Source organism: Nansenia antarctica, assembly GCF_963989245.1.
Source record: "Nansenia antarctica genome assembly, chromosome: 7".
NCBI classification, from domain to species: Eukaryota; Metazoa; Chordata; class Actinopteri; order Argentiniformes; family Microstomatidae; genus Nansenia; species Nansenia antarctica.
In genome coordinates, this window is record NC_137677.1 from 8,308,485 (window position 1) to 8,321,558 (window position 13,074).

The 13,074-nt window shown below is 43.3% G+C and overlaps 2 protein-coding genes across 2 annotated transcripts; both read right to left on the minus strand.

The window, feature by feature from the left end:
- Positions 1 to 1,484: 1,484 nt before the first annotated feature.
- On the minus strand, positions 1,485 to 5,323 carry LOC308161977 (stonustoxin subunit beta-like; the record flags this gene model as incomplete). The annotated part of the gene is made up of 2 exons (XM_080536058.1): positions 1,485 to 2,041; positions 5,320 to 5,323. 2 exons carry the CDS (start codon positions 5,321 to 5,323, stop codon positions 1,485 to 1,487), a joined length of 561 nt encoding a protein of 186 aa, XP_080392184.1.
- Positions 5,324 to 6,018: 695 nt separating this feature from the next.
- On the minus strand, positions 6,019 to 12,626 carry LOC308161978 (protein NLRC3-like; the record flags this gene model as incomplete). Its single annotated transcript, XM_080536059.1, has 3 exons — positions 12,556 to 12,626; positions 7,870 to 9,634; positions 6,019 to 6,196 (listed from the first exon to the last, which is right to left on the minus strand). The coding sequence occupies exons 1-3, from the start codon at positions 12,602 to 12,604 to the stop codon at positions 6,019 to 6,021; spliced, it is 1,992 nt and encodes a 663-aa protein (XP_080392185.1). The 5' UTR covers positions 12,605 to 12,626.
- Between the last annotated feature and the right edge of the window lie 448 nt (positions 12,627 to 13,074).

Consider the following 13,074-nt stretch of genomic DNA (forward strand, 5'->3'; position numbering starts at 1 on the left):
GGTACAATATGATGCGTCACTCAGCTTAATATCAGCACTAACGCCTAAAACCCACCACCGACCCTACCTTACCTGTACGTGGCGGAACTTTTGCTGGACTTTTTACAGCGTCATCCTCACCAGACGCGAAGCAACGTTCGGGAAATAACTGACACTTTCATGCAATGGATTTAATACACCCGGACAAGGTGATAAGCGCAGCGGGAGAGAGAGCTGCATTTTCACTCTGCATCCCCGGTGTTTACAATCAAAATAAAAATTCCCATTGATTAGTGGAAAGGGCAAAGGCTAACCAACGTTGAATGGACTCGATAGGTGTTTCCAACCGGTAATGTTTCATTTCACTTCATTATGAATTGTTCTGGGTTCAGTCTCTGCTGTCATCTGTCCTTACATTCTACCCTACATTCTATAGTGGAATATTGGAAATGTTTTACATTAGAACACTCAGCACCATCAACTACAGTAAGGACCTCCCCCTGGCACAGGGAATCAAGTGCGCCCACTATGACCCACTATGACCAGGAGCCAGTCAACCTTGATGGATCCAGAAGATACACAGAGAATGAAACACTAACCATTTGTACTTACTGGAGGTTTCTGCTCCCAAATGCTAAACTTCTGTCCTAGCTGTGTTTACTGTCAGAAGATGAATCCGACGTACGTAGCCAGTCAGACAGCCCAGGGACGTGTGTGTGTATTGGGGAGGGTAAAGATGGAACTGTATGGTTTAGTTTGTTAACATGGTTGTTTGTGACTGCTAATGAAAACGGGTTCCTCTGCTTTCTAAAGTATAGACACAGCTGTTGTGTTGAAAAGGTCAAATATAGGAGAACTAACCACCCTAAGTAAGGCAAGGCAAGGCAAGGCAAGTTTATTTGTATAGCACATTTCATACAACAGGGGCAATTCAAAGTGCTTTACATGCATTTTAGTGTACATTCTGTTCAAGTACAGTAGAACTAACCACAGTAGTGTACACTCTGTTTGAAGAACGTATCTGTCCTCTCTGCCATCTAATACGGTACCAGGAGCTTTGTACAAATAAATCATGCCTTTATTTTGGAAAGAGATTGTATTCACATCTGATCCATTTAATGTGTATTGCATAGAAACAAACAAGATGTGCATTCGAAATAAAATATGACAGAAACAATATGACAGATAAAATATGACAGGTACAATATGACATAAGGGCCAAAACATTATTCATCAATAAAATACTATGATAAAATTACACTCTGATTAAGATTCCTAACTCATCATCATTGTTTCATTTCTGAAGCAACATAAGCAACTGAAGTTAAAAATGTATGTGTCTAATGTGGAATCACAACAATCTTGAAAATATAGAACACAAAATAAAACATTAAAAAAAGGTTCCATAATAATTAATTAGTGTTTTCTATCTGATTTAGTTGTTTTTTTTACAACCCCAAAAGGAGGCACTCAAAATCGTCACCTGGGGGGCCACCAATTGAATTTCACTGTTCTATAGGCTTCTCTACTCTGCACAGGGACACAGAGGATCCATCCTCCACCCTAAACCCTGGGTAGAGGGGCTCCGTGAATGTGGTTCTGAATGTGAATAGGAGGGTCAGTGTGTCAGAGGAGACGCTGTAGAAGGACAGAGTGCCGGCTGGCCAGTCCAGATACACTCCTACTCTGCTTGAGGAGGATTCAGGTAGACAGATTCTAATATCGTTGTTCCTGATGGTGTAACAACCAAATAAACAATTACGTGAGCACACGAGGCTCCAGGATTTGTCATTGTTTCCCAGCCCAGAGTCTTCACCCTCTCCTTTCCTGTTGATTCCTTTATAAGCCACTCCTATACCAGTGACATACCCACTCCTCTCTACCTCCCAGTAACAGCGGCCAGTCAGACCCTCTCTACACAGCACCTGGGTCAAGCGGTCAAACCTCTCTGGGTGATCAGGATACGGCTGCTCCTCTGCCACACCTGTCACCTTTCTGTTCTCCTTAGACAGAGAGAGGCGTCTGTGTACTGTGTTTGGGTCCAGTGTGAGCTCACAGGCATCTGATGAGGAAGACCATTCAAGTTAGTGTTAGTTCACACAAAATATGTCTGGCTGGCTAGTAGGGATGTAACGATGCATCGCGAGACAGTTAATTATCGCTACAAATATGAGACGATTTCAAATCGGTGAAATGAAAAATGAATTGCGATACTTAAAAACCGACAGCACACATTCTCATTACCGTAATTCCTAAACTATATGTGTTATTGAAAGAATTCCAACGGTTGCTGAAAGCAGAGAAGCTGCGCTTTCTGCCCATAGGGTTATTATGGTAACTCAAAGCACGTGAATGGAGAGCTGAGGACAAGAGAAGCGCCATTACTAGCATATTTTTTGGGTGTTTTACGAGCTGTGTTTTTATACTTTTGTGAGTTTGTGTACATACTGTATGTGAAATGTCACATGTGTGAATTGCAGGAAACTAGCACAAATAATTGTGTGGGAGAGAGGGGCCGCCGCTACCAAAATGTGCACAGTTTTGGGTCGCTCCACCACCAAAAAATCTCACTCCAAACTTTTGGTGAAACTTGGCAGCCCTAAAGTGTTTCGAATTTCGACACCAACACCACGATGTGTGTGTTCAGGGATGCATGAAGCTGGGGGCGGGAGGAGAACAATATGAAACGATGAAGGTTGGGGTAGTAGCCTATAGTTCCTGTAAGAAACTCAAACCACTTTCATCCCTGGCTGGGGGGTAGTAGATGTCTCAGGAGACACAGTGCTGGGGGGTAGTAGATGTCTCAGGAGACACAGTGCTGGGGGGTAGTAGATGTCACAGGAGACACAGTGCTGGGGGGTAGTAGATGTCTCAGGAGACACAGTGCTGGGGGGTAGTAGATGTCTCAGGAGGAGACGGAAGTTAGTCTGCAATCTTGATTGTTAAAAAAAATTGTGAGAAAATCGTATCATGAACCCAATATCGTGAATCCTCTCGTATCGTGAGTTGAGTGCATCGTTACATCCCTACTGGCTAGCTTTTCATATTGCAGTGCCCTGGTAATATTAACTACTTGTGAGGGATAATGCTGTAAAAATATACAATAAGTCATGGCACTATGCAACTATGCCTCAAACATCAAAATCTCCTGATGTTTCTCCTCAAACATCAAAACTTACATTTCCTGAGACGACATGTCAATGAGTCACCACTGTGGTCCTTGCTGTAAAACAAAAAAGAAGCATGACATTTGCATGATGAATAGGTTACCCAACAAGACAGAGAACCCAACAACCATATGTTCAGTATTTACCTCAGTCTCTCCACTTCAGCAGGATAGAATGGGTCATTGCCTGCTAGGTCCAGGTCTCTCAGGTGGGAGGTGTTTGAGTTGATGGCGGAGGCCAATGTATCACAGCTTTCCACTGTAAGACCACATGTGCCGAGCCTAGTAGAACAAGCATCATTGAATAATTGAAGTCTTCACTGGTTCCTGAAACTGAACTTGTGTAAAGTACCTCTGGTGATAATATCTGTCTGTATGTATCATTTAATCATGTTTGTTCAACTGTGTTAGACAGGTGCCACATGACCTATTGTTTAATTAATCATCAAGCATTTTGACCATTTATCAAAAAGTATCCATAGGAGGGAAGCTGCTATGTTCCAGTTATATGTCCTCTGTCAGGGGATGGGGAGGGTGGAGGCTGGGGGTGGTGGAAGGTGGAGGCTGGGGATGGTGGAGGCTGGGGATGGTGGGTGGATGCTGAGGATGGTAGGTGGAGGCTGAGGGTAGTGAATGGAGGCTGGGGATGGTGGAGGCTGGGGGTGGTAGGTGGAGGCTTGGAATGGTGGGTGGAGGCTGGGGATGGTGGGTGGAGGCTGGTGGGTGGAGGTTGGCGGTGGTGGGTGGAGGTTGGGGATGGTAGGTGGAGACTGGAGTTGGTGGGAAGAGGCAGAGGATGGTGGGTGGAGTCTTGGGGTGGTGGGTGGAGGCTGGGGGTGGTGGGTGGAGGCTGGGGGGTGGTGGGTGGAGGCTGGGGGGTGGTGGGTGGAGGCTGGGGGGTGGTGGGTGGAGGCTGGGGGGTGGTGGGTGGAGGCTGGTGGGTGGAGGCTGGGGATGGTGGCTGAAGGTTGGGGATGGTGGGTAGAGGTTGGGGATGGGGGATGGAGGCTGGGGATGGTGGTAAACAATTAATTAATTTAATTAAAATAAATAAAATGTCAGGTATCATTAAGCATAACCGACATTTACATTGAAAGAAGACAAAAAGGTTATGATCTTTACCTTATTGTCTCTCTTAACAATGGATATTTCATTGTTTATTTATATGAGTTTATATTCATGAGATTTTTATTTGATTTTGATTTCAAACATTGTTAGATATTCAAAATGTAATATGTGGATTAAAAGTGAAATACTGTATATTACCCAGTATGTCTACTCACCTCAGTGTCTCCAGTTTGCAGTGTGGACTCTCCAGTCCAGCAGAGAGCAGCTTCACTCCAGCTTGTTGAAACTGAGGTCCAGCTCTCTCAGGTGGGAGGCGTTTCACAGCATCTTTCTGTGAGGTCACAACTCTGCAGCCTGAATAAGAATTCAATAAAATGATGCAGTAAGTCAATAACAGTTCAGTGTAGCCTACAGTAGTAATTACAATACTGATAAAACATTGTAATCAGTGAGGTCAGGCCTTGACCTTGTTTCTTCTCTTAACAATGTCCTTTACATTGCTTCTCAATATGAGTAGTCAACACAAACATGTGTCACTAGAGGTACAATCTCTTGCTGTTTAATTTCAACCTTTTTTAGATTTTCACAATGTAATATCTTATCAAAACCACATTACCGTAACAATCTAATGAAGAAACTTTTATAACATGAAAATGAAATGTTTATAACAAAATGAATGAATGAATGAATGAATGGTCTTTATTGTCATTGCTATAGTACAGGTACCAAACACTGAAATTTGGGAGGGGTGGCTCCCCTGGTGCTAGGAAAGAAAAATAACTAAAAAAACAAGAAGGGAAAGGAGCTGGTTTACATAAATAAAGGCTATGTACACTATCCACTATACTATACTGTACAGATAAGACGACTAGGGTTGTCATATTGCACATAGTGTTATTGCACATTCATTTAAAGTGTCGCAGTTTGCAGGCTTGAAATGTACACATTTGTGCCTCAGCACTACACCTGATTTTTTCAATCCAGCAGCTGCCATCAATCCGTCCAGACTGTCCAGGGCCCAGAATCTAGGTCTTTGCTGTGTTCAGGGCCTGGATGGCCCTGGGGTAGAAGCTGTGCTTCAGTCTGTTTGTCAGACCATATCTCACCCATACTGTCTCAGACACATATGAACATGCAATCATTCTTTCAACAATATCATACTGTCTCCCAATTTGGTCCCTCACCTCAAAGAAAATAACTGAACCAATAGGAAGACTATAATAGAGTCTATAAGGTCCATGGCAACCTTTCCCCTTGGGACACTGCACTGCACTTTCACACTCCAATGACCTGACTTTTCAGAATTACACAAATAATCTAGCCATTAAATCTTTCTTTCAGATCCAAAACAATAACTCCCCTCCAACACTCACTGCTCTTCTTCCAAGACAGGAACGCATCACTAGATCAATTTCACATGCACAGATCCCCACACATACACTAAACCCTGGAATGAGATCCCATATTACATTAGAGCAACAACCTCATATGTCAAACAGGCATACATGTATAAACACCATCTGAGGGAAGGACACACCTGCAACCACTGATCCAAGTCACATATACCATCTTACTCACTCCACTTAAGTCCTCTCCTTTGTAGTGTTCTGTAGCTGTTTTGCTGTTGTCTTGCTTATGTGATTATTCCCACTTTTACTTTTTGCATTGTTATGTGATTCTGTCTTTTTGTGCTGCAGAACAGGAACCTGCTGTAAACTGGTTTTAACTGAGTCAGGCCAGTCTAAATGTTACACAGTTACCTTTATTTTTTTCCTGTATAATAAGAAAGAAAGAATATGTGTACCTCACCTCAGTTTCTCCAGTTTGCAGTGTGGACTCTCCAGTCCAGCAGAGAGCAGCTTCACTCCTGAGTCTTGTAGATTGTTGTAACTGAGGTGCAGCTTTCTCAGGTGGGAGGAGTTCGAGCTGAGAGCTGAGGCCACCGCTTCACAGCCTTTTTCTGTGAGGTCACATCCCTGCAACCTTCATAGAAAAATATAACAATAATACAACAGATGTAACAGTAAGTTGTTCGGTCTACTTGCCGACCGAAAGGCTGGACTGAACAATTGTAAAACCTGCGAATGCAGACAACAAAACATACATAAATACACAGCTCTGACACATTCAAAGACTAAAACAAAGCATATAAATGTTACACAAAACATGCATCAAACACACTAACCGTGGCATCCCTCAAGTCCTGGTATCACACAATGAACCCCTACGCACGGTCTCCCACTATTTAAGCACCTAATCACAGCCCCCAATATCCCTACGCATAACGGATCTATATAATCAAACAATTCCCACGCAGTTATGAGGCATAACTCAAAATAATGTTACAAGTATCTAATAATTAATAATAACTAATAATTATTCAAATAACATTTAAAATAACATTTCACATTTGTCCCATTTTATAGGCTAAAACATGCACAATGAACACACCCCATCCTAACTGGACAGTACAGTAAGATATCTGTGGTAATGGTATGATGGTTCTATGTGTTCTGGTCTATGGACTTAAAACAGCTAAACTCAGCTCCAACATGTGTTGTTGGTCTGCAGAGTTCTCAGTGTTGATAGCAGAAAGCTATTTTTCTCCCCAGTCTTATTGTGTGAGAATTGATCAATATATAGCGTAAATCCTCTAATAGTGTCCTCTATTCCATTAAAGGCCGGTCTCTTATAATGGCCGGGGGGCATGGTCAACACAAACAAATACAGGCCGGCCTCCAATACAGGCAGGGTCAAAAAATTATGGAAAAAAACAGACGTAATATCTGGTATAAACCAGACGGTTAATACGGTAAACTCCTGGTGCCTGTTATATGATGAAACTACGGTAGCTTGTGTTAGCGTACTGGTTACCGGTACCAGAGAAGAGAAAAGTCAATGGCGCTGACCAGCCGAAAGTTTGACATGAGTGAGCTTTACAGTATGTGGAGAGAATCAGATACTGGAGAATCAGATACTGGAGAAAGCACAAGAATGAACTGCGTTTAGCTGACAAGGGAAGAGCACGGCTAGCTGGTGGTGGGAATGTGCTGTGAATGTGATGATGTTATATTGTTAATATAACAGTTTAATCTCGTCAAATTTATGTTATATTTCGTTAATACCTGTGGTATTCCAGTTTACTGGTAATCTGATCGTTATTAAGATAATTTAACTGTGAAGTTAATGTATTTCCTTTGTGTTTGGTTTGTGCAATGTTTTACAATAAAATGACAGGGTGTGTGTTGGTAATGTTTTTCACCCAGGAATGTGATCCCCTGTTGACCTCTGTATACAGTTTAGCAGTTTTAGTGTGTCTGATAAGTTATGATGACACCCACTGGAAGAGAACTCTATAAGTTGTCTGAATGCCAGATTCTTTCATATGCGTGAGGGTGACAGGCAAACAGACAGGAGTAATTTGGGGATTTTAATCCCTCCTACTGTAAAGATGGTAAACATCTGAACTTGTTGAATAAACACCACCTTTTCTGTCAAACCGCCCCATATCCGTGTTGGATCGTTAATTGGCTTTAGCTTTTCATTCGTCTTTTCTAAGGTTGTAGTTAAACTTATTTTAATTGTTGGTATTAAACACAACACAGAGTCAACAGAGACATTCCTAAACAACAAAAGCCAACAATTGAGATACTCACCAGGCTGTTCGTGAGACTCGGAACACTGGCAGTAGCCCCAAGAGACATTCCTCTGAACTGGAGTAATCGCTGAGGTCAAATTCATCCAAGTTGTGTTCACCAGTCAGCAACACAAAGACCAGAGCTGACCACTGTGCAGTTGAGAGTTTGGCCTTAAAGAGAGTGTTTGGCCTAACATAGTGTTTGATCTCCTCCACTAGAGAATGGTCATTCAGCTCATTCAGACAGTGGAACAGGTTGATGCACCTCTCTGGAGATGGATTCCCCCGGATTTTCTCCTTGATGTACTCGACTGTTTCCTTATTGGTCTGTGAGCTGCTTCTTGTCGGTGTCAGAAGGCCTCGTAGGAGATTCTTATTGGACTTCAGCGAGAGGCCCAGGAGGAAGCGGAGGAACAGGTCCAGGTGTCCATTCTCACTCTGCAAGGCCTTGTCTACTGCGCTCTTGTAGAGGCTGATGGCTGTCTCTCTGATTGTGGGTGGTGTGTCCATAACATTGGTATTGGTGTCATTGAATGTGAGGAACACATACAGAGCAGCAAGAAACTCCTGAACACTCAGATGCACAAAGCAGTACACTTTCCCTCTGTACAGTCCACACTCCTCCCTAAAGATCTGTGTGCACACTCCTGAGTACACTGCTTCTCCAACGTCAATGCCACACTCTCTCAGTTCCTCCTCATAGAAGATCAGATGTCCCTTTTCCAGCTGTTTGAAGGCCAGTTTTCCCAGTGACAGAATGACCTTTTTGTCCCACTGTGAATCTCTGTCATGGTCACCAAGGTACTTCACATTCCTCTGTACAGTCTGAAACACCAGGAAGTGTGTGTACATCTGAGTCAGAGTCTTGGGCATCTCTCCTCTCTCTGCTTCACCCAACAGTCTCTCCAAAGTAGTGGCTGAGACCCAACAGAACACTGGTATGTGGCACATGATGTGGAGACTCCTTGATCCCTCAACATGTGAGATGATTCTGTTGGCCATGTTCTCATCACTGATTCTCTTCCTGAAGTACTCCTCCTTCTGTGGGTTGTTGAACCCTCGTACCTCTGTCATCCGGTCAACACACTCAGGAGGAATCTGATTGGCTGCTGCAGGTCGGGAGGTTATCCAGACGCGAGCAGAGGGAAGCAGATTCCCCTTGATGAGGTTTGTCAGCAACACGTCCACTGAGGCTGACTCTGTGACATCACAACACCTCTTGTTGTTCTGGAAGTCTAGAGGAAGTCGACACTCATCCAGACCATCCAAGACAAACACAACATTGTATTTGTCATAGTTGGAGATTCCTGATTCTTTTGTTTCGACATAGAAGTGATCGAGGAGTTCCAACAAACTGTAGTTTTTGCCTTTGCATAAATTCAACTCTCTGAAAGGGAGGGAAAATATGAACTGGACATCCTGATTGGCTTCTCCTTCAGCCCAGTCCAAAATAGACTTCTGCACAGAGATTGTCTTTCCAATGCCAGCGACTCCCATGGTTAACACATTTCTGATTGTTGTGTCTTGTCCAGGTGAGGGTTTGAAGATGTTGTTGCATTTGATTGGTCTGTCTTCTGTAGCTGGTCTTCTGGATGTTGTCTCAATCTGTCTGACCTCATGTTCATTATTGACCTCTCCACTTCCACCCTCAGTGATGTAGACCTCTGTGAAGATCTCATTGAGATGTTTTGGGTTGCCTTGTTCAGCTATTCCCTCAAACACACACTGACACCTGCTCTTATGGTTGAGTTTTAGTTTAAGTTGGCACTCCACAGCACGCTCATCTGAGGGAACAAATGATACAGAAAATGCCCTTTAGTAGTCTAGTTGACCAACTTGCAAACCTTTATCCACATTTACATAATCAGTAAATACAGTGGGGGAAATAAGTATTTCACCCCCTGCTGATTTTGTGAGTTTATCCCCTTACAAAGAAATGAACAGTCTATCATTTTAATGGTGGGTTCATTTTAACAGTGAGAGACAGAATATTACAGAATATATCCAGAAAATCACATTATATGAATTTTGAAAAATGAGTAAAATAAGTATTTCAACCCCTAGCAAAACATGACTCAGTACTTGGTGGAGAAACCCTTGTTGGCAAGCACAGCGGTCAGACGTTTCTTGTAGTTGGTCACCAAGTTTGCGCAGATCCCAGGAGGGATTTTGGCCCACTCCTTTTTGCAGATCCTCTCCAAATCCTTAAGGTTTGGAGGTTGTCGCTTGGCAACTCCACAGATTTTCTATGGGATTAACGTCCGGAGACTGATTAGGCCACTCCATGACTTTTTTTTTTTTTTTTTATTTGTTTTTCAGATTTTATCCCTTTTTCACCCAATTTGGTAGCCAATTTAACCCAACTTAGCATCCAATTATCCCCTGCCTATTGCATAGGATCCGCCGCACGACCCCGTGGCCGGCAGTCCCAGAGGAGGGCGCCAGGCAGACTAGGCTGACTGGCTCCTCGAGCCCAGTACCGTTATTCCGGCACCCAGGGGGCGGTGTTGCGCGACGGATCCTAGTCCAGAAATACTCCTATACCCCCCTCGGAAGCGGCCGGCCAATATGCCGCTTCCCGTGTGCCTCGGCCATATCTGGATCTGGCGAGCCGGGATACGAACCCCGGCCCCGGTGGGCAGCATGCACTAGCGGCCAGTGCGTAGACCGCTACACCACCGCGGACCCACTCCATGACCTTAATGTGTTTCTTGTTGAGCCACTCCTTTATTGCCTGAGCCGTAATGCTGGAACAACCATCCACGACCCATTTTCAGTGTCCTGGCTGAGGGAAGGAGGTTCTCACCCAAGATTTCACAGTACATGGCCCTGTTCAGCCTCCTCTCGATGCGGTGAAGAAGTCCTGTCCCCTTAGCAGGGAAACAGCCCCAAAGCATAATGTTTCCACCACCATGCTTGATGGTGGGATGGTGTTCTTGGGGTCAAAGTCAGTATTTTTCCTCCTCCAAACATGGCGAGTTGAGTTGATGCCAAAGAGCTTGGTCTCATCTAGGGATGCACCGAACATTCGGCCACCGAATGTATTCGGCCGAATATCGCAAAATAAAGCACATTCGGTATTCGGCCGAATGTATGAAAACACCGAATGTTTACCACCGAATAGTGGGCGTGTTTTGATGAAGTTCCAGCGCCATCTAGTGGCGAAGATAATACCTATACTGATCCGATCTGGATCTCTCATAAACTGAACACGGACATTTCATTGAGTTAGATTCGTTCATTATTATTTTTGTAGCACTGCATTTTTTCTCTACAGTGTGAACACGAAGTGCAATTTGTTGAAGATATTCAGTGATATAAATATATAGATATATAAATAAACAAAGGACACCTTTTACACCCATTATGAGTGTTTACAGTGAGAGTGTGGGAGAGTTCTTAGATACTCATCTTTTTCGCAGCCATCTTTATTTTATTTATTGTGCTTTGTTGGTATAGACTGATGTCTGCTGGAATGTTCAATAAAAGTAATTTTTTTTCAATCTCAATTTCTTTCTTTGAGAAGCTTGAATAAAAAGCAAAATGTATTTAGTTTATGCAATGATAAAATTAAAAACTGCCGATACACATTCGGTATTCGGTATTCGGCCAAGTGTTTCCTTAAATTCGGCTTCGGCCTCGGCCAAGAATTTTCATTTCGGTGCATCCCTAGCTCATCTGACCACAGCACTTTCTCCCAAGCCTCCTTTGAATCATCCAGGTGCTCATTGGCAAACTTCAGACTGGCCTGTACATGTGCCTTCTTGAGGAGGGGGACCTTGCGGGCGCTACAGGATTTCAATCCATTATGGCGTAGTGTGTTACCAATGGTCATCTTAGTGACTGTGGTCCCAGCTGACTTGAGATCATTAACAAGCTCCTCCCGTGTAGTTCTGGGTTGATCCCTCACCTTTCTCATGATCAACGTCACCCCACGAGGTGAGATCTTGCGTGGAGCCCCAGACCGAGGGAGATTGATGGTCAATTTGTGTTTCTTCCATTTTCGAATAAGTGCACCAACAGTATTCTCCTTCTCACCAAGATGCTTGCCAATGGTCTTGTAGCCCATTCCAGTCTTATGCAGGTCTATAATCTTGTCCCTGATGTCCTTAGACAACTCTTTGGTCTTGCCCATGGTGGAGAGGTTGGAATATGATTGATTGATTGAGTCTGTGGACAGGTGTCTTTTATACAGGTAACAAATTGAGATTAGGAGTACTTTCTTAAAGTGAGAGGACTAATCTGTGTGCCTCATGGTAACCGGTCTGTGGGAGCCAGAATTCTTGCTGGTTGGTAGGGGGTGAAATACTTATTTTACTCAATATTTTGTTTAATTCATATAATGATTTTTTTTTTATATATTCTGTTTCTCACTGTTAAAATTGACCTACCATTAAAATGATAGACTGTTCATTTCTTTGTAAGGGGGTGAAATACTTATTTTCCCCACTGTACATGCATGATACAGACAATGCTCTTCCATTGACCATTTCCAAGCACAATCAGTGAATACATTCAAGAGTATGCTGTATTTGCACCACAGTCCTTTTCGTGGTGGATATTCAGTATAACTGGCGTCTTCACTGCTTTTCCTGTCTGTGTCCTTTCCTGTGTTTCTATTGTGTAGTTATTGGTAGTCATTGGTAGTTATTGGTGTAGCATGTATTGGCTGGGGATTAACAGACTAATAGTAGGAATCTCTTACTGTCATCCAGTGTGTCAGCGAGCTCCATCTGGTTAATGGTTCTCAGCATGTGCAGTGTGATCTGTAGAGCCCCCTTCCTTGCCCCCATCCTCTGCCTCTCATCCTTTCCATCCCCTCCCTGGTCCTCAGCACGTCCTGGGTGCAGGAGTCTGTTCTTCTGCTTCTCCAGCTCCTCTTTGACAAAGTCCACAACCTTCTGCTCAATCAGCTGAAGAAGAAATGAAAACAGTTTTGAAATGAAAGTTAATGGAAAAAAATAATTGTACTGTAGATGGAGATGCAGATGGAGTCACTTGCAGATTTGATCCCTTTAGAAGACCAGTATAGTGTTAGGGTCCCCTCCTATAAGTACCTTGGGATTTGGCTAGATGAAAAGCTACATTTTAAATAGCACATTGAAAAGCTGAAACTAAAGAGACGTCAAAAGTTGAAATTGGGTTTTTCGTACCTACGACGAATCACAGCCGTGCTGATATTCAGTATAACAGCACTCCCTCTTGTGTGATATTGTTTAATTGT